Source organism: Muntiacus reevesi, chromosome 8 (genome assembly GCF_963930625.1).
Source record: "Muntiacus reevesi chromosome 8, mMunRee1.1, whole genome shotgun sequence".
Taxonomy (NCBI): domain Eukaryota; kingdom Metazoa; phylum Chordata; class Mammalia; order Artiodactyla; family Cervidae; genus Muntiacus; species Muntiacus reevesi.
In genome coordinates this window covers 87561966-87583493 of record NC_089256.1, presented here as the reverse complement: position 1 = coordinate 87583493, position 21528 = coordinate 87561966, and the positions used below count along the sequence as shown (strand labels likewise).

The following is a 21528-nucleotide window of genomic DNA, read 5'->3' as shown; positions in this document are numbered from 1 at the left end:
ATGGCTGCGTGAAAAATGGATAGAAAACGAAATCTCACAGCCACTGAATATTCAAACCAAGAAAACGGCAGCACACAGCACGTTTGCACTACGCCATGCATGTCTCATCAACCTGACTTTGGGAGGAAGGCAGCCTCCCATTTTCACCACCAAGCTTGCCCATGAGTTTCCTGCCCAAAGAAGGTAGGACAAGGTGGTAGGAAGCGTTTCCACAGTGAACAGACTGTTACGAACTTGAGCCGCCTTAAAGCAACAGACGCACGTTTCAAAGTGGTAAGCAGGACGATGGAGCGAGGTGAGAGCATGCTGCCATGACCCCTGATAGAAACACGCCCGCCAGAACCAAACACCATGCTGAGAAACTACCTTTGTAGCTCCTAGAAAGTGCAATATAGTGTAACTGGGGTTGAGTATTAAAGGGCTCCACTGCAAGGGGGGAGAAAAGCACAACAAAACACAATTGGGGCTCATTCAAGAAGGTTGCACAAGTGAAAACAGACGGTGACACAACACATATGCTCTGTAAACCCTTCCTCCCACTTTGAACTTTTAGTTGCAGGTTTCATTCATTGCTCAGTTCACTACCACCGCACTGTGGTTTATGCATCTCAGCCCAAACACACCTTGAAGGTAATAAAAGACTTACACTACACATGGACATTTACTTAGGAGAGAGAACACAAGGCCTACAGGACGCATTCTCTTTCCTGTTATTTCTGTCTCAAATTTTAAACAAATTCCAAATTTTATTATTTCCTTCAAGCATGTGAAATGCTTGAGATGCTGCTTAGTTCACCTGGGATTCCTGAGAACTTCAAGAATCACTTTTTGATCATTTACATTTGTGTATGTTTAGGCCAGAGGAGCGATCTCAGCAAGCAGTGCAATGCAGGACTGAACACAGAAGACATAAAACTTTACCACTCTTAGAAATTAGAATCCTCACCCCTCCCAACTGACGGATGTGAGAATAAACACATACTTCCTATTTCAGGGCAAATTGGTCCACTCCCTACCAGTCAGATTGTCGTCTTTTTAATATTAATATTAGCTGACATTTCTGAGCATTTACTATGTGCCAGGCAGCTTTTTAAAGATAAAGTATCTGTTTATGAAGTAGGTACAGATAAGGAAGCAGAAGCACAGAGAATGTATAAACCTCTGGAGGAGGAGTCCCAGACTATGCTGACTTTCTGATAAAGAGCACTGGACACCCCTGGGCCCGAACCCCTTCAAATCACATCTAGTCCTGAAAATTGTTCTGGTCACTAAATCCCCAGTGACTTGGCATTACCAGACGAGAGCCTACTGATATGTAAACCTCAAGTGAGCTCCGCAGTGAAGAAACTGTCATTGGGAGAGAGCCAGAAGACACTGGTACGATCTCTTCCTTTTAAGTTCAGTGGGTGGCTTTTCATTCATTCATGATTTTTAGGCCTCCAGTTAAATACACGACACTTGAATGAATGCATCCTGCCTAGAACTGGCTGAGATCACAGCCCAGTTAGGACAGGTAATTCAAACATCTGAGACTACATTTCCAACTGCAGCCAGCTGAGTCTTTTTTAAGGATTATAAAAAATTCAGACATGTAACTGCAGCTTTACTGTTTTAGTCAAACAAATGATTGCCTGGGAGAGTAATAGTTTTGTCAGCTCTGTTAAGCCCAGCAAGGGCCACTGGGTGGAGGGGACACGTACACCCCTAAACAGAGGAAGGAGCACATGAATGAGGACCCCAGGGCAGGCGAGAACATGGAGCACGCTGTGGGCTGGCCTTCCTAGAGTTTCGTGTCAAAACATGTTGTCGAGGTTTACGTCCCTTTTATGCAATGAACTAAAAACTTTGTTAGGGACCATATTATTGTTGCATGTGACTTTAAGCCCTGTGATCATTCTCACCTTCCCATAGATTTCATTGATTGTTATGTGGACAAATATAGATGCTTCTGTCAGTCCTTCCAAGTAGACATGCCGGTAGCCTGATAAAAGAGGAGAAGTAGTTACCTTTTCGTTGAACTCATGTTTGGCTTTTCCATGGGTGAAATAGAATTAAATACCTGCCTTTACAATAGTTATATTAACACTCACATAATCATATAACACATACTTTCTATATCATATATGCCGTGTATCCTGTATATTGCATGTCACATCTTCCAAAGAACGAGGAACAGTCTAGAGAGAAAAGTTCAGCCAGAATTACCAGGCACCAAGCTGCTGAAGGTCACAGTTCTTTGCCCAACAAAATCTCGTCCAATTGGATCATGATCCCACACGAGGAACCGGACCAAAGCTATTTCTGGCATGTGTACTGTAAATGTCAGGGTTTCTTCCCATACAGGGTTAAATCCTGAGAGAAACAGGAAAAGACAGATTAAAAAAGCAAAAGGGATTGGCTAAAAATGATTTAGTGGCAACATCTGCAAAGCAGACAGTGAAAATTGCTTGCAATGGTTATTAAACTGGTGAAGACAACAGAGCCACCCCAGGATGCCTTACTGAAATAAAGCCTTGGAACTTACCCCCATTGCTAGAAAATAATTGGTAAGAAAATTGCCTGTAAATTATTACATCAATTCTAATAATCCTTGAAGCAAAACTGCATTGTGGAGAAGGCTCTTTTAGACAGTATTTAGAATGTTTCAGTAAGCTCAAAAAGTATCCATAGTAGTGAGCTAAGAATGTTTTACCAAAAACAGTAAAGAATGATTCCTCTTCCCCACCCCCACTCCACCCCAATAAAGCGATGCTTCTCACCCACCAAAATGTTTGCTGTTATCATCGCTAGCAAGCATTCTGTAAGGTTTCAGTGTTACTGTACAAATGTTGTTGTTGTTGTTATTTAACCATTCAGCTGTGTCCAACTCTTTCGTGACCATGTAGACTGTAGCCCACAGGCTCCTCTGTCCATGGTATTTCCCAGGCAAGAATACTGGAGTAGTTGCCATCTCCTTCTCCAGGGAATCTTCCCGACCCAGGAATTGAACCCGTGTCTCCTGCATTGCAGGTGTACCCTTGACCGCTAAGACACCAAGGAGGACCCACTGTACATATACCATCCTATTTAATTCTTATGGCAATCCTCTAAGGGTGGTAGGGCAGGGGTTCTTTCCCTAATTAAAAAAAAATGTATATATTACTGACTTTCAAAAATATGTAACTCTTAAAAAAATATACAAGTAATCCACACTCATTTTTTAACACAGGAAATACAATGCTCATGTTATAGTTGAGAAAACAGATATTTAGAGAAAATAATGTGCCTAATGTCATACAACTAGTGACAGAGCCAAGTGAGATGAGGCACTGTTGATTCCCAGTGGCGTCCCATGAAGCAAGACCTTAATACAAGAAAGATGATATATTTTCATAGGTACTGAAAATAAATAGGAAAAGCATATAATTTAACTCAAATTCTATAAGCCAAAAACATTTATTATTTGGCAAAATTCTCTCAGATAAATTAATTAAATAGATAAAAATTCAAGTACTCTATAAGTTTTTCTTCTCTAAATATGAAAATTGGTGTTATTAAATGTGTGTATTAAGGAGGCATCAGGCACTTAACCTTAATGCCTTAACTGAAATAATTATGGACTGAAAATCATTGAGATGTCCCTCCTGAACAGGAGAAAACATACTTTTTGTTGACTTAGTGATGACATCTCAATTACTTCTGTGACTAAAAAAATTCATTGAGCATTTATTGGTAGGAAAATGAAGTATGGGAACCTTACTTACTTTAAGCATGTTATTTCCTAAGTAACAAGTTTCTGCTACCCTTGAACCCTCAAATCCCTTTCTTTGAACTCCTCTGAAAGCCAATATAGGAACCTCTAATTTCCCAAATGTTTTGAGGACTGAAGTTTAGTTTTTGTTTTTTTTTTAGAGTATTAATGACTAGGGACTGAGGAAAAACAGGCATGCAATAAGGTCTGTCATGCATGCATGCTAAGTTGCTTCAGTCGTATCCAACTCTTTGCGACCCCGTGGGTGGTAGCCCTCCAGCCTCCTCTGTCCATGGGATTCTCCCAGCAAAAACACTGGAGTGGGTTACCATGCTTTCCTCTAGGGGATCTTCCTGACCCAGAAATCAAACCGAAGTCTCTTATGTCTCCTGCATTGGCAGGCGGGTTCCTTACCATTAGCGCCACTTGGGAAGTCCAATGTTTGTCATATGTATAAATAAATACAACTTTAGAAGACTGTTAAGATAAATACATGAGGCTTGAGTAAAGAAAGCTTTCTTTGCATTATGGCCAAAATAAGAGCAGAGTGCTGCTGCTCCACCACAAGTACACATTCAAGAATAAACTTGCCAGAGTGTGCTGCCGTTGTCTCTACAGCTTTACATGCTCCAGAGAAAATAAGGAATCATTAGGATGTAGGCTTCACAAATGAGAACTTTGAGGCAACTCATACCATAAAAACAACGTACATAGTGAGTCATTTTTCTACATGAAGTTGTAACCCAGCCCATTAAAATATTATTCATTTCATTAGGAAAAACATTTGCTTCAAAAGCAGAATTCTTGAGAGCCTAGATTACAACATCCATCAAAACATACCACGCATCAGTCCACAATTACTTAGTTTTATGTGTTGAAAAGTCTTCACAAAACTCAGATGGCAGTTCTAGATTTTAAAGATTGGTTTATCTTCTACATAGACACATTTTACTTTTTCGGTGCAAATTCTATCTCTGTGCCATGCTTAGTTGCTCAGTCTGATTCTTTGTGACCCCACGGACTATAGCCCACCAGGTTCCTCTGTCCATGGTGATTCTCCAGGCAAGAATACTGGAGTGGGCTGCCATGCCCTTCTCCAGGCGATCTTCCCAACACAGGGATTGAACCCAGGTCTCCTGCATTGCAGGCAGATTCTTTATTATCTGAGCCACCAGGGAAGCCCACACAAGACACATTTTTCCTTTTCGGTGCAAACTCTACCTCTAGAGCACCTTTATTAAAAGTGAACAGAGATCTTACCATTGTCATCTACCACACGAGTTTGATCTTTAGAACAATCTACTGGCAATCCAATAATTTCAACTTCAACAAAAGGATCAATGATCTATAAAGAGATTAAAAGCATTAGTTATTATCACTGATACATTTCTACACATTAATTGAAGAATATTGGCCAAAATGTCACTTATCAACAGCAACCCACTTAGGTACTTACTAACAAAGAGAAACTGTATCAGGTGCAACAGAGTCAGATCTGAGGCATGAAAGAAAAAAGATTACACTAACCCTAACCAATATCTACTAATGCTACACAAACTTTATCCAAAGAATCTGTGACTCTAGTTGAGGGTATGTTCCCAACAGAAATGAGAGCTTCTGTCTATGCAAAAATGCTCAGAGCAGGTGAATTCATAATAGCCACACACTGGAAACAAACTAAATGTCCATAATGAGTAAGATGGATAAATGGTGGAGTACTCATTTAATAAAACAAAACAACAATAAAAAGATAACAAAGTTCTCTACATAACCAAAATTTGAAACAAGTCATAAAAGGGTATATATACATTTCAATATATAAGTGAAGAAGAACTAAAGAGCCTCTTGATGACAGTGAAAGAGGAGAGGGAAAAGTTCACTTAAAGCTCAACATTCAGAAAACTAAGATCATGGCATCCAGTCCCATCACTTTATGGCAAATAGATGGGGAAACAGTGGCTGACTTTATTTTGGGGGACTCCAAAATCACTGCAGATGGTGACTGCAGCTATGAAATTAAAAGACACTTACTCCTTGAAAGGAAAGTTATGACCAACTTAGACAGCATATTAAAAAGCAGAGACATTACTTTGCCAACAAAGGTCCGTCTAGTCAAGGCTATGGTTTTTCCAGTAGTCATGTATGGATGTGAGAGGTGGACTCTAAAGATAGCTGTGCACTGAAGAATTGATGCTTTTGAACTATGGTGTTGGATAAGACTCTTGAGAGTCCCTTGGGCTGCAAGGGGATCCAACCAGTCCATCCTAAAGGAGATCAGTCCTGGGTGTTCATTGTAAGGGCTGATGTTGAAGCTGAAGGTCCAATACTTTGGCCATCTGATGCGAAGAGCTGACTCATTTGAAAAGATCTTGATGCTGGGAAGGATTGGGGTCAGGAGGAGAAGGGGACAATGGAGGATGAGATGGTTGGATGGCATCACTGACTCAATGGACATGGGTTTGGGTGGACTGTGGGAATTGGTGATGGACAGGGAGGCCTGGCATGCTGCAGTTCATGGGGTCACAAAGAGTCGGACATGACTGAGCAATTGAACTGACCTGAACTGATGTATATATGAGTTTATTTACATATATGTCAGAGTCTATTTACATAACGTTTAAGCACAGACTAAATCAATCTATTGTGATTGGGCTGCTATCTGATGGAAGGAGTGGAGGCTTAGGGGTAGATATTGAGTGGGAAGGTGTACGGAAGCCTTCTGGAGGTGCTGGATATGTTCTGTCTTGACCTGGGTACATAATAATTAATCAAGTTATCCACACTGGACTTGTGCAATTTAACATAGTTAAGTCAATTGAGTACTATGGTGCAAAGTTTAAAGTATTTAAAAAGGTGAAAAATATGAGGGAATTCTCTTGTGGTCTAGTGGTTCCACTGTAGGGAACTAAGGTCCCACATGCCAGGTGGCACGGCCAAAAAAAAAAAAAAAAACCTTTACCTCCCGCACATCCCTATCCTCTGGGTGAGGAATCTTCCTTTGTTGGCTATTTGTAAGCTCTCTTTTGTCACTCCAGTACTGGATAAGGAGCAATTAAGGAATAAAATCCCAAAGGACCCAGAAGGAGGGAATTACTAAGTCTGGGAAAACACTGTTTTAGGAGTTTGGAGAGTAAGAAGAATACAGTTTGGGGAGGGGAGTGTCAGGGAATATAAGATAGAGGTCTGATGGAACACTTTGAGACAGGTAGATAGACATATTTTTGGTTTACTAAATAAGTCAGCTAAAGTTTGCACATTTTGAATTAATTCTTTGAAACCAGAAGTTTTTCCATAGAATAGAACTGTATGGTAAAACTGTACCACTGGAGGTCTTGAATTTGGGGGCAGCTAATAAATATGACTTCTGTTTGTAAGGAATTTAACAGGTTTAATTTAATTAAATCTCAATTAAGGAATTTAAGAAGCCACAGAGAGCAGCACTGACATATATACACTATCATGTGTAAAATACATAGCTAGTGGGAGGCAGCTGCATTAACACGGGGAGCTCAGCTTGGTGCTCTGTGATAACCTAGAGGCATGGAACGGGGGCAGGTGGGAGGGAGGCTCGAGAGGGAGGAGATAAATGGATACTTAGAGCTGATTCGCACTGTTGTGCAGCAGAAACCAACAGTGTCGTAAAGCAATCATCCTCCAATTAGGAAAAAAAAGCAGCAGCCACCACAGGATTGAAGGGCCACTTCCTGCTTCAACACGGCCCAACCTGGGCAAATTGTGTCACATCTGTGCTTCAGTTTCCTCATCTATAAAGCTGAGCAGTGTCCGCTTCATCAAGCTGTAATCCAGGTGGCATGCCAGGACAATGGAACTGAACAATGGAACTTGGGAGATTTGGGAGGCAGAATATCTAGGAGATGGTAACTGGGTAGATGTGGAGAGCAAAGAAAAGGTGAAAATTAAAGATGACAATTTTCTGATTGGGAGCAAGAAAAGTTATTTCACTCTCAGAGATAATGAATAGTGTGAGAGATCACAGGCTGAGAATTCAAGGAGCCAAGATGAGAGGAAAGCTGTATTTTCACTTGTATTTCCAGTTTCCATAAAACACAAATAGAATATTAGTCCCATAACTTTGTGTCTGACAGGAATCACAGATGTTTAAGTCAGATTATGGTTGTGACAGAAATCTCCGTGTGTCACCCATACTCATCTAATAGTTATTCAACCCCTCTCTAGATCCTGCTATTTATTGCACACATATTTGTATGCCACAACTTGTTTCTAATATATTGACAAGTGAACTTCAATATAATTAGCTTGCTAAAGTGTCACTTTATCTGTTTATTGTATGATTTAAAAATACTGAGAAAGTGCCCAAAGGCCTCATCTGATACCATCTTTTTCTATGGCTCAATAAAGAGTTAAAATCTGACAGAGAACCTCACGAGCCACCTCATTCAGCCTCAAGAGGTTGAATTTTATTTTAATTATAAAATAAAGATACTCCTCATACATTTAAAAGATTGCTTTAATACCACAAACTATATATTACAGAGATAAAGGGATAACTATGCGATGAGAAACATCTGGAAGGAACTCCCTCAGCCAAGTAACATTATCGGTCCTGGGATAAACCGACATAACGTGGCCCCTGATATGATGCACTGAGGAGGGAACACATTGCACCCGTAGCATTCCTGACAAATATGTTTATTCTGATTCTCATCACGCACAATTGCACTCATCTCACACGCTAGCAAAGTAATGCTCAAAATTCTCCAAGCCAGGCTTCAACAGTACGCGAACCGTGAACTTCTAAATGATCAAATTGCCAACATCTGTTGGATCATCGAAAAAGCAAGAGAGTTCCAGAAAAACATCTACTTCTCCTTTATTGACCACGCCAAAGCCTTTGACTGTGTGGATCACAACAAACTGTGGAAAATGCTTCAAGAGATGGGAATACCAGACCACCTTACCTGCCTCCTGAGAAATCTGTACGCAGATCCAGAAGCAAAAGTTAGAACTGGACATGAAACAACAGACTGGTTCCAAATCAGGAAAGGAGTACGTCAAGGCTGTATATTGTCACCCTGCTTATTTAACTTACATGCAGAGTACATCATGAGAAACGCTGGGCTGGATGAAGCACAGGCTAGAATCAAGATTGCCAGGAGAAATATCAATAACCTCAGATATGCAGATGACACCACCCTTATGGCAGAAAGTGAAGGAGAACTAAAGAGCCTCTTGATGGAACTGAAAGAGGAGAGTGAAAAAGTTGGCTTAAAACTCAACATTCAGAAAACTAAGATTATGGCATCCAGTCCCATCACTTCATGGCAAATAGATGGGGAAACAATGGAAACAGTGAGAGACTTTATTTTTTGTGCTCCAAAATCAATGGAGATGGTGACTGCAGCCATGAAATTAAAAGACGCTTGCTCCTCGGAAGAAAAGCTATGACCAACCTAGACAGCATATTAAAAAGCAGAGCTATTACTTGCCAACAAAGGTCCATCTAGTCAAAGCTCTGGTTTTTCCAAAGTGATGTATGGATGTGAGTTGGACTGTAAAGAAAACTGAGCACCGAAGAATTGATGTTTTTGAACTGTGGTGTTGGAGGACTCTTGACTGCAAGGAGATCCAACCAGTCCATCCTAAAGGAAATCAGTCCTGAATATTCACTGGAAGGACTGATGTTGAAGCTGAAACTGTAGTACTTTGGCCACCTGATGCAAAAGACCTGATGCACATGAGTTGGAAAAGACCCTGATGGACATGAGTTTGAATAATCTCTGGGAGTTGGTGATGGACAGGGGAGCTTGGTGTGCTGTAGTCCATGGGGTCACCAAGAGTCAGACACGACTGAGCGACTAAACTGAACTAAATCATGAACAAACAATCAGGTAAATCCAAACTGAAGGACATTATGGACACAACTGGCTTAGACATTTATTTTAAAAGATATCAATATAATGACAACAAAACTGGAGAACTACAAAAATGTAGAATGGTGTTCTACATTTTAAAAGACCAAAGAGAAATGACAACTAAGAGCAATGTGTGATTCTTAATTGGATTCTGAATCTAAAAAGAAAAAAAAAAATAATGTAAGAACAATTTTGGGACAATGTGGTAAAACTAATACAGATATTATATTAAATAAGATTATTGTACCAACAAACTCCTGGGTGTAAGATACAGTCAAGGATGTACTTTACAACACAGACAATACGGCCAACACTTTGCAATAATTGTAAATGGAAAGCAATCTTTCAAAACTGTATTTTAAAATTTTTAAAAAGATGGATAAAGTTGTTCTGAGGGTCTAAAAGAAACAAAAAATAAAATAAAATAGCAGAAAAAAAATAAAATAGCAGAAAAATATATTATTGTGCCAATATCTAATGACACGAGTTATTGCAGTTATACAGAATAACTTTGTTCTTTTTTAAAAATTAATTAATGAATAAATTTGGCTGTGCTGGGTATTCACTGCAGCATTCAGGATCTTTAGTTGTGGCATGTGAGATCCAGTTCCCAGATCAGGGATTGAACCTGGACACCTCTTATACTGAGAGCATGGAGTCTTAGCCACTGGACCACCAGGAAAGTCTCAATCTTCTCGTCCTTAAGAGAGAAATGCCTGGACTTCCCAGGTGGTCCAGTGGCTAAGATTCCTTGCACCCAATGCAGGGGACCTAGGTTCCATCTTTGGTCAGGAAACTAGATCCCACATGCTGCAACTAAAGATCCCAAAGGTTGTAACTAAGACCCGGAACAGCCAAATAAATATTAAAAATAAGTATATTGATTTATATTAAATTAAAAAAGGAGAGAAAAATGTTGAACTATTTAAGGGTCGGGGTCATGATGTTAACTTACTCTCAAATAATTCTCCAAAGAAAAGCAAAGGTATATATATATGTGTATGAGTGTGTGTGTGTGTATGTATATTATTAAATACATACACATATAATTAAGCTTCGTTATATTTACTTTACCTCTCCCTTTCAAGTGCATAACTATATATGTATATTTACCATATATTCATTTACACATGAAAGGAAGATAAAGCGAAAGTAACAAAATTTAGTAAGTTAATTGGTGAATCTAGATGCTGAAGGTACAGTGTTCATTCTGCTATTCCTGTGGTTTTTCTAAGGACTGAAATTCTTCAAAGCAAAAAGTTTGGGGGAAATATAGGAAGTGAGTCTTCCCTTCTGCAGACAACAAAGAAAAAAGGGAAAGAAGAGGAAGTAAGGAGAAACTTTCTGATACTACCAACATAATTATTCTTGCTGCTGAGAGGACAGAATGGAAGCAGGGAGACCGGTGAGCTGAGAGCCTACTGCAGCGGAAATGCCAAGAGCTGATGGTGGCTGAGACTAGGCCAGAGGCATTCCAGATGACACAGAAGACACGGCCCCATCTGAGGCTCTACTTCCTAAGAGGCAGGACGTGGAGCCAGGTGCTAAAGATGAGAAAGTGATGAGAATACATGTTTGAGGAGAAGAGGCTGACAATACCCAGGACGGGAAACGTGATGAAGGGCTGATCAGGTGGAGCTGGGCGGCACTGCAGAACTCAGCAAAGATCAGAGACAGAGCTGATGGTGGGACCACTCAGAGCTATGTGGTTTCCCCATCGACAGCCGAGATCCAGAAAGGATAGTTTAATAGGTGGGAGAGGCAAACAGCCTGAAGTGATGGACGACTCCTGAGAGGAAGGACATGGGCAGAGGAGGGGCTGACAGATAGAGAGGAAACAGGCCCAGAAGGCCAAGAGCAGGTATCGTGGGAATCGTGGAATGACAGCTCTGGAAAGAGCGAAGGCTGTGGCCACACAGGGAGACATTGTAAAATCATGCAACAGAAGTGCAGCAAGGCAAGAGTGGCCTGTGGCCAGGGAGCAGGTGGCCAATGTGCAGCAGAGATGAGGGTCACAGCAGATGAAAAATGCAGAGAGGGTAAGACATTCTCCTGTTCAATGTTTCTATTGATAACAAAATTGCTCCTTGCATCTCAGTTTAGCATTGCCAGCGTCCTCCTTGGATTGTGAATTGACTTGTATTGCACTCACGCCTCCAAAATAGATGATGCCCTGCACTCCAGAAGGAATTGTGTGTACTTTGCCAGTAAGTCATTAATATCTGAGAAGCTGAGGTCAGGGCTCATTTACAAACACACACACACACATACACAGCACCCTCAGATGAAACGTAAACACAATAAGATAATCACATAATTAACCACTTTGTCATACATGGTTTACCTCTCCACGGTCTCCAAACATGGAATCTGGAGGTTTGGGGAGTTGTTGTCCACTGATCACTTTCAGGATGAGCTGTTTTTTGGGGTTGGCAGGAAGTGGATCACCTGAGAAAGGGTTGAAAGTACCTAAGACAAATAGAGGTTAAAATTTAAGGTTGGTAGCATGGAAATTACACATACATATGCACACATACTGAAGAAGGGAATGGCAACCCACTCCAGCATTCTTGCCTGGAGAATCCCCATGGACAGAGGAGCCTGGGATTTAAAGAATTAAATATGCTGCATGGGTGGTTAAGTCACTCAATCATGTCCGACTCTTTGCAACCCCATGGACTGTAGCCTGCCAGGCTCCTCTGTCCATGGGGATTCTTCAGGCAAGAATACTGGAGTGGGTAACCATGCCCTCTTCTAGGGGATCTTCCCAACCCAGGGACTGAATCCAGGTTTCCCGCATTGCAGGCAGATTCTTCACCATCTGAGCCACCAGGGAAGCCCATGAATACTAGAGTGGGTAGCCTATCCCTTCTCCAGGGGATCTTCCTGACCCAGGAATCGAACTGGGGTCTCCTGCATTGCAGGTGGATTCTTTACCAGCTGAGCTATAGGGGAAGGCCAAACACCAGCCTACCAGGGAAGGCTACCGAATTATTAGAGTGGTGACAAGAGTTATTTACATTCCAAGTTGATACAGCCACTATGGAAGACAGTATGGTGATTCCTTAAAAAACTTAAAAAAAAATTTTATTGGGGAATAAAATTACCATATGACCCAACAATCCCAATACTGGGCATAAACACTGAGAAAACCATAACTGAAAAAGACACATGTATCCCATTGTTCACTGCAGCACTATTTACAACAGCTAGGACATGGAAGCAACCTAGATACCCGTGGACAGATGAATGGGTAAAGATTATGTGGTACATACACACAGTGGAATATTACTTAGCCATTAAAAAGGAACACATTTCAGTCAGTGCTAATGAGGTGGATGAACCTAGCGCTTACTATACAGAGTGAAGTAAGTCAGAAAGAGAAAAACAAATATATTGCATATTAACACATATATATGGAAGTCTAGAAAGATGGTACTGATGAATCTATTTGTAGGGCAGCAGTGGAGATGCAGACAGAGAGAACAGACTTACGGACACGGTAGAGGGGGCAGGAAGAAGAGGCTGGGACAAACAGAAGCAGGATCATGGAAACACATGCACTAACATATGTAAAATAGGATAACCAACAGGCATTTGCCCTATAACTCAGGGAACGCAAACCAGGGCTCTGTGACCTCCTAGAGGGCTGGGCTGAGGTGGGAGGTGTGAGGGAGGGGACATATGTATACCTATGGCTGACCCATGTTGATGTATGGTTGGAAACCAACACAATATTGCAATTAACCTTCGATTAAAAATAAGTATTTTTTGAAAAGGGTTCTTCATTTACACTCCAATACTTAATTTTTCTCGTTTTTAAAAATCATGTTGCAAAACACTGAGGCACTCTGCTTTCCCGCGTGCTCCTTCAGTAAAGGTCTCTTGCATTCAGAGATACGACTGTGAAATGAACACACACCTTTGCACATCTGCTGGGGTTTGAGAACGTAGCCACAATTGCCGTTTGTCTTGAATTTGGCTCGATTTAACTGCATCATTCGCCCTTCGGACTGGTAGTTCAGTGCCACTGTGCAAGTTCAAAGTTTAAGAGAATGAGGTAAGATAGCAGCCTAGACTCAAGACACACGGAGAACTGCTCCTCCCAGAGGCATACACACCTAGCTGGCAGCCTGCGTTCCAGTAGGGCAGAGGGTTGAAGTTACTGGAATCGATGCGGTAGGCGGAGGGATAAATCCTCGTGAGCTGCTTTTGGTTATAAATCATGAACTGCTCTGATTTCTGCTGAACCACTTGATGTGCTCTTGTTTCACTGAAGGACAACACGTTTCCTGTGGTTCCTAACACAGTTTTAACAAAGGAAACAGAAAATGAGACCTGCAGCAAAGAAAATTCCACTCATGAAAGACCCTGAGTCCGATTTCACCAATAATAAATTGCAGAGCAAAAGAGTGAATTCAACCGGAAGAGGCCCAGCTCCTTCGCAAGAAAGATCTGTAAAATCCCACTCCCAGGGCTCTTTTGCCATTTCAGATGAGAGCTTTGCCTCTTGTTCAGATAACTGTCTATTTTTGAATCCCATATTCTCTCAAGAGAATTCTCTCTCATCTCTCTCCTTCATGTTGATCTGGCTAGTAGGAAGAGGGCAAGAGGAAACATTTTCTAGGTGCCTGATTCAAACAGAAGAGCTTTGCCAGAAAACAAAGACACCTAAGGATAAATAAAACTATCTATGCAACTCATTGCTGATAAAAGGGAGACAATCATGGAAGGCATCATTTAGAAAGCACACATGTGAAACACATTAAGTGACTGCATTTGCACATTAAGAAAATAAAGGGAAAAGACTAATTCCAAAGCAGGAAAATTGGGTTTTAAAGTTGATTTGAATAGAATCTTGAAGCCAGTCAAAACCTGTTTGGGAGAAAGGAATAATAATGGAAAAAGAATTCAAAAGGATATTATAAAGAAATAAAAGTTTCAGAAATAACAACAATCATCCACCTAGCCAAGTTTATAAATAATGGGGGAAAAATGGGAGGTAAAAAAACAAACAAACAGGAAGTTGACATCAAAGTTTCTGCTTGAAGCATCATCAGAAAGGGATAATCTAGGATCAACAATGCTACAGGTTAGGGGGTCACGATGGAGTAAACCTCCAAATATTTAATATCCTACCCCTTTCTCCCAATTCTATCTTTTTGTGCCACACATCTAGAATGTCCCACCACTCTCACTCCTTCACTAAATATCCATACCTCATCCCCAAAATGACCACCCAATCTCATCTGGACCTGTTGGAAGAGGCCAGCCTAGATAAAGACCTAAACTTACCCAGAGTGTTATTTTCATTCCAGTGTGTACTCTGAACCCAGACTGAAGGACATGGCCCATGAACCAGAGTTGAATTACTGTTTTACTGGGCCTGAACTATATCTAGACTGTACAAATTGATTTGTGCACAGTCTCCCAGGGCCCCTGTGGTCCTCGGGGTTGTAAGTCTTAGATATTAAATACTGGCCAAATTGACTAGCAACTACATTCTAGAGTTGGAACTTGAAACAGTCATAAATACAAGTGAGAAGCAAAGAAATTAGAGAATTAGAGTGTTTAATTTGATGATTTCCTGCATACAGATTCCTTATCGTATATATCTTATTGACATAACTTTTTAGCAGAGGTTACATATCTCAAGCATACTAAAAATGATCATACTTGTAGAAGTTGATGAGGAATACTTTAACTATACTAAGAGAAAATATAATCTTTTTGACAAACCACGTTCAGATGTAACAGCACTAAAATTAGTACCGCTGTTTCCTCTCTCTACATAAATTAGGCACACCACATCATCAATAAGATGACCTTGCTAATTAGGCACATGTCAATTAGCATATTAATAGAGCTGAGTTGTTTTGCATTAGGATAAGCCATGCATTCATTGTCTATTACTTACTTTGTGGTGTACCCACACACACACACACACACACACACACACACACACACACAAGACAAAAATAGGTGATGTTCAAGAACTAAACAATCCTCAATATTATTTTCCATTAAGCTAATGGGATTATGATTTCTTGAGGCGTGCAGTAGAAATTATATTTCTATGAACCAAATATACCTCTAACTCCATTAAAATACTTCCCAAGTTTATTTTCTAGCTGTAGGCAGTTATTGACTTCCCTTGTAGCTCAGTCAGTAAAAAATCTGCCTGCAATGCCGGAGACCTGGGTTCGATTTCTGGATTGGGAAGATTCCCTGGAGAAGGAAATGACAACCCACTCCAGTATTCTTGCCTGGAGAATCCCATGCACAGAGGAGCCTGGCGGGCTACAGTCCACGGGGTCACAACAGTCAGACACGACTTGGCAACTAAACCACCACTACCACCACCACACTATTGCTGGGAATGCAAACTGTAGCAGCCACTATATTAAAAAGTGTGGAGGTTCCTTAAAATGCTAAAAATAGAGCTACCATATGATCCAGCAATCCCACTCCTGGGCATATATCCAGATAACACAAAAACTCTAATTCAAAAAGATACATGCATCGTGATGCTCATAGCAGTGCTATTTACAATAGCTGAGACATGGGAGCAACTTAAATGTCCGTCCACAGATGAATGGAAAAGAAGATGTGGGGTGTGTGCGTATACACACACACACACACACACGACAGAAAACTCAGCCATAAAAGAGAACATAATAATGCCATTCCAGCAATACGGATGAACCTAAAGATTATCATACTAAGTAAGTCAGACAAAGAAAGACAAATACTACATGATATAATTTACATGTGGGATCTAAAGCATGACACAAATGAACTCATTTACACCATAGAAATAGACTCACAGACACAGAAAACAAACCTATGGTTACAAAAGAGGAAAGAGGAGGGATAAATTAGGAGTTTGGGATTAATATATACAACTATTAATGGAAACAGTGACAGAATTTATTTTCCTGGGCTCCAAAATCACTGCAGATGGTGACTGCAACCATGAAATTAAAGGGATGGGATGGGGAGGGAGGTGGGAGGGGGGTTCACGATGGGGAACACATGTACACCCATGGAGGATTCAAGTCAATGTATGGCAAAACCAATACAATGTTGTAAAGTAAAATTAATTAATTAATTAATTAAAAAATAATAATAAAAGATGCTTGCTCCTTGGAAGAAAGGGAAAGTGTTAGTCACTCAGTCAAGTCCGACTCTTTGTGACCCTCATGGACTGTAGCCTGCTAGGCTCCTCTGTCCCTGGAATTTTCCAGGCAAGAATACTAGAGTGGGTTGCCAGGCCCTCCTCTGGGGGATCTTCTCAACCCAGGGATTAAACCCAGGTCTCCTGAATTGAAGGCAGATTCCTTACCGTCTGAGCCACTAGGGAAGTACCATGGAAGAAAAGCTGTGACAAACATAGACAGCATATTAAAAAGCAGAAACATTACTTTGCCAACAAAATCCACATAGTCAAAGCTATGGTTTTTCCAGTAGTCATGAATGGATGTGAGAGTTGGACCATAAAGAAGCCTGAATACCAAAGAACTGATGCTTTTGAACTGTGGTGTTGGAGAAGACTCTTGAGGGTCCCTTAGGCTGCAAGGAGATCAAACCAGTCAATCCTAAAAGAAATCAGTCCTGAATATTCACTGGAAGGACTGATGCTGAAGGTTCAATACTTTGGCCACCTGATGCAAAGAGTTGACTCATTAGAAAAGACCCTGAGGCTGGGAAACATTGAAGGCAGAAGGAGAAGGGGACAACAGAGGACAAGATGGTTGGATGGCATCACCAACTCGATGGACATGAGTCTGAGCAGGTTCCAGGAGGTGGTGAAGGACAGGGAAGCCTGGGGTGCTGCAGTCCCTGGAGTCACAGAGTCAGACAGGACTAAGAAACTGAACAAAAACAAGAACAAAATACATAAAATAAACAACAAGCTCCTACTGTGTAGCACAAGGGACTAAATTCAACATCTTATAATAACTTATAATGGAGTCTGAAGTCAGGCAGGTTGATTCCTCCAGTTCCATTCTTCTTTCTCAAGATTACTTGGGCTATTCGAGGTTTTTTGTATCTCCATACAAATTGTGAAATTAAAATGGGCCAAAGAACTAAACAGACATTTCTCCAAAGAAGACATACAGATGGCTAACAAACACATGAAAGGATGCTCAACATCACTCGTTATCAGAGAAATGCAAATCAAAACCACAATGAGGTACCATTACATGCCAGTCAGGATGGCTGCTATACAAGCAATAAATGCTGGAGAGGGTGTGGAGAAAAGGGAACCCTCTTACACTGTTGGTGGGAATGCAAACTAGTACAGCCACTATGGAAAACAGTGTGGAGATTTCTTAAAAAACTGGAAATAGAACTGCCATATGACCCAGCAATACCACTTCTGGGCATACACACTGAGGAAACCAGATCTGAAAGAGACACGTGCACCCCAGTGTTCATCGCAGCACTGTTTATAATAGACAGGACATGGAAGCAACCTAGATGCCCATCAGCAGATGAATGGATAAGGAAGCTGTGGTACATATACACCATGGAATATTACTCAGCCGTTAAAAAATTCATTTGAATCAGTTCTAATGAGATGGATGAAACTGGAGCCCATTATACAGAGTGAAGTAAGCCAGAAAGATAAAGACCAATACAGTATACTAACGCATATATATGGAATTTAGAAAGATGGTAACGATAACCCTACATGCAAAACAGAAAAAGAGACACAGAAGTACAGAACAGACTTTTGAACTCTGTGGGAGAAGGTGAGGGTGGGATGTTTCAAAAGAACAGCATGTATCTTATCTATGGTGAAACAGATCACCAGCCCAGGTGGGATGCATGAGACAAGTGCTCGGGCCTGGTGCACTGGGAAGACCCAGAGGAATCGGGTGGAGAAGGAGGTGGGAGGGGGGATCGGGATGGGGAATACGTGTAACTCTATGGCTGATTCATATCAATGTATGACAAAACCCACTGCAATGTTGTGAAGTAATTAGCCTCCAACTAATAAAAAAAAAAAACTTATAATGGAAAAGAATCTGGAAAAAAGATGTGATGTTCACTTTCTCAGAAGTCTACAGGTTCTCATATTCTCACACATGAAGTTCAGTTTTGTTTTGTTTTTTAATAATTGTCATCATCTGAAGAAGGATTCAACACCAAAGGGAAGAAAATCTGCAGATAAAAAAGTATACACTTGTAGAACAGGGGAAGAAAAAAGAAAGATCTGAGGGAAAATCCTGGAGGTTGTGAGGTCACAAGACTCAGCACAGTGTTGTTTTCGTATCACTGGTACATGAGAAAATGGGAGACTCTGATGTAATTTTCACTTCCACTGAAGCTACAATTATACTGAAAACCCACATGACCATAGCCTATTTTTATAAGCACTCAATGACTGGACAAAACGCCAGTGAGAAGAGAAAAGGCTAAGGAGAAAGTGCAGCCAGCAAGAAGTCAGGCTAAGAAGAGTTGTGACTAGGATTTCTCAGCTCCATATATGGTAATTGATGGGTAAAAAACTGTGAAAGAGCAAAGGCTTCTGAAATTTCTGCTCTTTTTGTTAAACTGCAGTCTGTGGGTTAAATTATTTTCATCAAGGTCAAAACTCTCAATGAGAAAATTTGGGGCATTTCAGGATGTTATTTTCGCCAATTAATTTCCTCTTTCTTCTAGTCATTCACACTTGGAATGGCCATCTGTGATCTGACCATCAAACTAGGTCAAGTATCCATAGTTTAAACACAGGGAAGACCTTGCTCTGATCCATCTGCCTTTTTAATAACCAAGTCCTCCTCTGCCTGCGGGAAATGTCTCTGACCTCTAGCCAGTTAGGCAAACAAAGTGATCAATAAAGCACTCCCTGTGAGCTAAATAAGCATCGTTCCAGCAATCAGTTTCCTGACACTCAAGTTGGATTCTATGCAGTTCCAGAAATGTGTGCTGATGATTCGATTAACAAAAGTTTAATTAACAACTGATAGAGAAAGGTCAGGAGTGTTTATCCAGCAGTAAAAACACTCAGGCCTTACCATCATCCACAATGTCCTGGGCTGCCACAGAGTTTGTGTACACAACCAAATCAGAGAGCTCTCGACACAGCTTCATGGTTTTCCTTCGGCGGCCCAACCTGTAAAACACACCCCGGACTCATGACGTTTTAGAGCTGGAAGAGGTTTGGGCTTTGGGTTACTCCACCTTCCCTCCCTGCTCTGATGGAGCCAGGATTAGAACCCAAATGTGATTTTTAGTTCAGCACCGTCTCCACCACAACACTCTACTCATGTGGCTTTGTTCACCATTCAGCCAGATTTTATCCACAGTCTCTTCTCCTGAATTTATGAGTTCTGTTGTGAAGGGCTGGATTCCTACCATTACCCAACTGTGGAGTAATACCAGAGTTTACCAGGGAATCCCCCTACTTTGGCAGAAGGAGAACCAGCCTAGACTAAAAAGCAAATTATACATCTAAGAGTCCCTTGGATTGTAAGGAGATCAAACCAGTTAATCCTAAAGGAAATGAACCCTGAATATGCATTGGAAGGACTGATGCTGAAGCTGAAGCCCCAGTACTCTGGCCACCTGATGCAAAAAGCTGACTAATTGGAAAAGACCCTGTTGCTGGGAAAGATTGGCGGCAGGAGGAGAAGGGGGCAACAGAGGATGAAATGCTTGGATGGCATCACCAACTCAATGAACGAGTTTGAACAAACTCCAGGAGATAGTGAAGGACAGGAAAGCCTGGTGTATGGCAGTCCATGGGATCACAAAGACTCAGACATGACTTAGTGACTGAACAATAATACATCTAACAAGAAATACACCAAACTTTCCATAGGCCTTATCTTCTAGAGGTATATTTATAGTGATTTTTATTTTCTTCTTTATGCTTTTTCTATTAATATATTCTTCAACTTTTTTAAGACAAATATCACTTACTCTCTGTATATAACTCTACAGTATATATCCTATAAACCACTCCTAGAATTTCTTTTCCTTCACAACTTTACAAATTCTACCACTTGCTCTTTGCCTCAGTAAAATTCTCCACAGATTACCACAGTCCCTTCACAGAAGCACTTTTCTCCTCCCAGAAAACATATAATCCTTAAAAACTTCAGTCCTCACCAAAGATACACAGATGGCCAATAAGAACATGACAAGAAGCTCATTAGTCATCGAGGAAATGCAAACCAAACTAAAATGAGATACCACTTCATGTCTACTAGGTTGGTTATAACCAAAAGGGCAGGTAATAATGTGTGTTGGCAAAGATGAGGAGAAATTGGAATGTTCACACCCTACTGGAGAATTTTAAATGGCTCAATTGCTTTGCCAATATAGTTTGGCAGTTCAAAAAATGAAACAGTTACCATGTGACTCAGCAGTTCCACTTTTAATTATATACCCAAGAGAAATTAAAACCTATATTTACAAAAAAACTTAGAAATGAATGTTCATAGCAGTATTATCTATAAAAGCCAGAATGTAAAAGCAACCTAAATATCCTTCAGCTAATGAACAAAGAGCAATATTCATACAATGGAATATTATTCAACAATAAAAATGATGAAGTACTGATACATTCTACAATATGGATGAATCTTGTAAATATTATACTAAGTGAAAGAAGTCAGACAAAAATGGGCCAAATATGGTAGGATTCCATCTATAGGTAATGTCCAGAAAAGACAAATCTATAGACAAAAAGCAGATTAGTTGGGGGACTTTCCTGGTGGCCCAGTGGTTAAGACTCTACACTCCCAATACAGGAGGCACAAGTTTGATCCCTGATCTCGGAACTAAGATCCCCACTGCCACAGGGTGCAGTCAAAAAACAAAAGAAGTAGATGAGTTGGTATCAGGGGCTGGGGGAGAGAGGGGTGGGAAATCTCTCTTAATGGTAGA

At 40.7% G+C, this 21528-nt stretch overlaps 1 protein-coding gene across 1 annotated transcript in view; it reads right to left on the bottom strand.

The window, feature by feature from the left end:
• The window catches only part of PLCH1 (phospholipase C eta 1), a 228752-nt gene that overhangs the window by 5550 nt on the left and 201674 nt on the right, over positions 1-21528 (bottom strand). Inside the window, exons 15-21 of the mRNA XM_065942637.1 lie at positions 19653-19750; positions 13746-13925; positions 13547-13654; positions 11969-12093; positions 4991-5075; positions 2206-2352; positions 1902-1981 (exon numbers count right to left, since the gene is read on the bottom strand). Coding sequence (XP_065798709.1) covers positions 1902-1981; positions 2206-2352; positions 4991-5075; positions 11969-12093; positions 13547-13654; positions 13746-13925; positions 19653-19750 — 823 coding nt within the window. The remainder of the gene's footprint in view (positions 1-1901; positions 1982-2205; positions 2353-4990; positions 5076-11968; positions 12094-13546; positions 13655-13745; positions 13926-19652; positions 19751-21528) is intronic.